The following is a 2,227-nucleotide window of genomic DNA, read 5'->3' on the forward strand; positions in this document are numbered from 1 at the left end:
CATTATGATTTTATCATGACAAACCGGTTTATTTTTATAATAATTCGGCGCTAAAAAACATTTTATATGCACTTGTATTTTATTGATCATTATATTCCTGTCTGATTATCTGTTTTGAATAACAAAATGGCTTTCTGACGTAAAAAGATTTAATACAAGATAGACATCACAAATCAACATCTTATATAATTGAATAACGTGAAAACTCTTCTCCAGCATAGGGAGTTCAGATATAATAGTGTCGTGGGCGAAAGTACTAGTCTGAAGAACAATAAACTTTTTTATTGGTCAACGAAGAACTATAAACTTATCTCATTTAAAATAGCAAACATGACATATTTTTTTTTTTTCAAATTTTAACAAAAGACATTATTTTTTCATACGACCACCACAAATGAAAGTCGGTCCACCACTCTCATGAGTTGTGATTCACATCATTATTTATTTAAAAGCGAGAAATATTGATATATCAATAACCATAGAAGAACTCATGGACCTTTATGATCTGAGACACTCGACCAAGGATCTTAAGCCGATCGGGTAGAGATTTTGAGATAGGTGGTCGGGCTAAACATCTACGGACCCAATCCATTAGCTTGGGAGTATGGTCCTCCAGGCTAAAATCACCTATTGTCTCCCACGTGTGGAACCAAGGGTAATAAGAGATGAGGACCAAGTCGACCACAGAAATAGTTTCGTTTCCTCCGAAGTAGAACTTTTCCCCAAGCTCTGTTTCTAATACTTTCAATGTCTCTATAAACTCTCGTTTTGCTTCTTCTTGTTCTTTGCCTTTCTTCGTCCATGTTCTTCTTCCTGCGTCAAAAACCTATATTTTTCTATATTAGTGACACGTAAATTAAAATAGTTCTGTAGAAAATAAATACAGCTATACGGTCTCATACCATACCATATACTTTTATGTATTAAAGTATCATTCTTCAACGAACAAATATTGAAATATTTTGTAGTATTATTTTGTAATTTTTTTTTGTTTCAAAAAGTTGTTTTTTTTGTCAGCAGCAATATATATGTAAAACATATATTTTAAAATTTTCTTTTTTTATTTTGTTAAATTGCCTATTAATTGAAAATCTAGTTGTTGTATTTATTTTTGTGAAATTACATCTTGTATACACAATTTTTTCTTTAGTTAAGGCAGTATCTTAGATTCCACGATATGGTGTCTTCGTTGATAGACACAAAACTTGTTCCATGATAGGTAGTTTGCTAATTTCAATCATTTTTTTTTGGTTTTAACCCAGTTCACACTTTATTTTTCTTATTATTATTTTTACATCAATAATTATTTCTTATATGTTAATTTAACAATTTTCATATAAAATGCTATTATACCGTTTATTTTGAGGTAATTTATTTTTGAACTCTCAATATTCAAATTCGTTAAGTTTCAAAAAATTATATATATTCAAATTCGTTTCACCCCTGTTTCTACAGATTTGAATCCAAATGTTAAATATAATAGTGTTTGTTAGTGGTACACCTACTAAATACTAACACTCAAATAATTAAAATAGTATAATAGTACCTTTTTATCAATTAAATCAGCCCAAAATCTACACTTTGCCTTCTCATAAGGATCAGAAGGTAGTAGACGAAGAGTCTTGTCGTTATTCCAGACCTCGTCGATATATTCGAGTATGATATTGGACTCGCATACCGGTTTACCGTTGTGGATCAGAACCGGAATTTTCTTGTGAACCGGGTTGGATTGGAGCAATAAATCGGTCTTGTCACCAAATACATCTTCTTCCTTGTACTCGAATTTGATATCTTTTTCCTCTAACGCCATGATCACTCTTGCTCCGAACATGCTTGGCCAGAAGTTCAACACAACCACTTTTTCTTCTGACATTTTTTGGTCTGATATTTTCTTTCTTTCTTTATGAAGTCAGTGGACAAAGCTATTCGATGGGTTTACTTATAGAGGGGGTATTTGACAAAAAGATAATAAAAATATTCAATTATTAAATTAATGTTATAAAAAAACTAGAATTTTATTGTATCGAGGAAATTTAAATAAGGGCAAAATTTTATACCCGTATGAGAAGATAACACTGATAATAAGAGAGGATGTGTTATTAGAAGGAGAAGGAATGGTGTGTCTATAAACGATCGAAACGATCGTTTATATAGAAGAGAAATTAACTGTGCAAATAGTGCAACGGGCCCCACATCCTTTATAATTTTCAACATATGCGGCTCATAA

At 31.2% G+C, this 2,227-nt stretch overlaps 1 protein-coding gene across 1 annotated transcript; it reads right to left on the reverse strand.

Moving 5' to 3' along the window:
* Nucleotides 1-297: 297 nt before the first annotated feature.
* LOC106331682 (glutathione S-transferase U27) lies at nucleotides 298-1,907 on the reverse strand. The gene is made up of 2 exons (XM_013770082.1): nucleotides 1,547-1,907; nucleotides 298-826 (listed from the first exon to the last, which is right to left on the reverse strand). The coding sequence occupies exons 1-2, from the start codon at nucleotides 1,871-1,873 to the stop codon at nucleotides 470-472; spliced, it is 684 nt and encodes a 227-aa protein (XP_013625536.1). The 5' UTR covers nucleotides 1,874-1,907; the 3' UTR covers nucleotides 298-469.
* Nucleotides 1,908-2,227: the final 320 nt, after the last annotated feature.

The sequence above is a fragment of the Brassica oleracea genome, chromosome C3 (assembly GCF_000695525.1).
Source record: "Brassica oleracea var. oleracea cultivar TO1000 chromosome C3, BOL, whole genome shotgun sequence".
Lineage (NCBI taxonomy): Eukaryota > Viridiplantae > Streptophyta > Magnoliopsida > Brassicales > Brassicaceae > Brassica > Brassica oleracea.

What these genes read in the sequence shown, in the direction of transcription:
- LOC106331682 (XM_013770082.1), bottom strand. Translation starts at nt 1,873, where the DNA reads ATGTCAGAAGAAAAAGTGGTTGTGTTGAACTTCTGGCCAAGCATGTTC. An exon ending in CTGATTTAATTGATAAAAAG is followed by an intron (nt 827 to 1,546) that starts GTACTATTATAC and finishes AGAAAAATATAG; the next exon opens with GTTTTTGACGCAGGAAGAAG.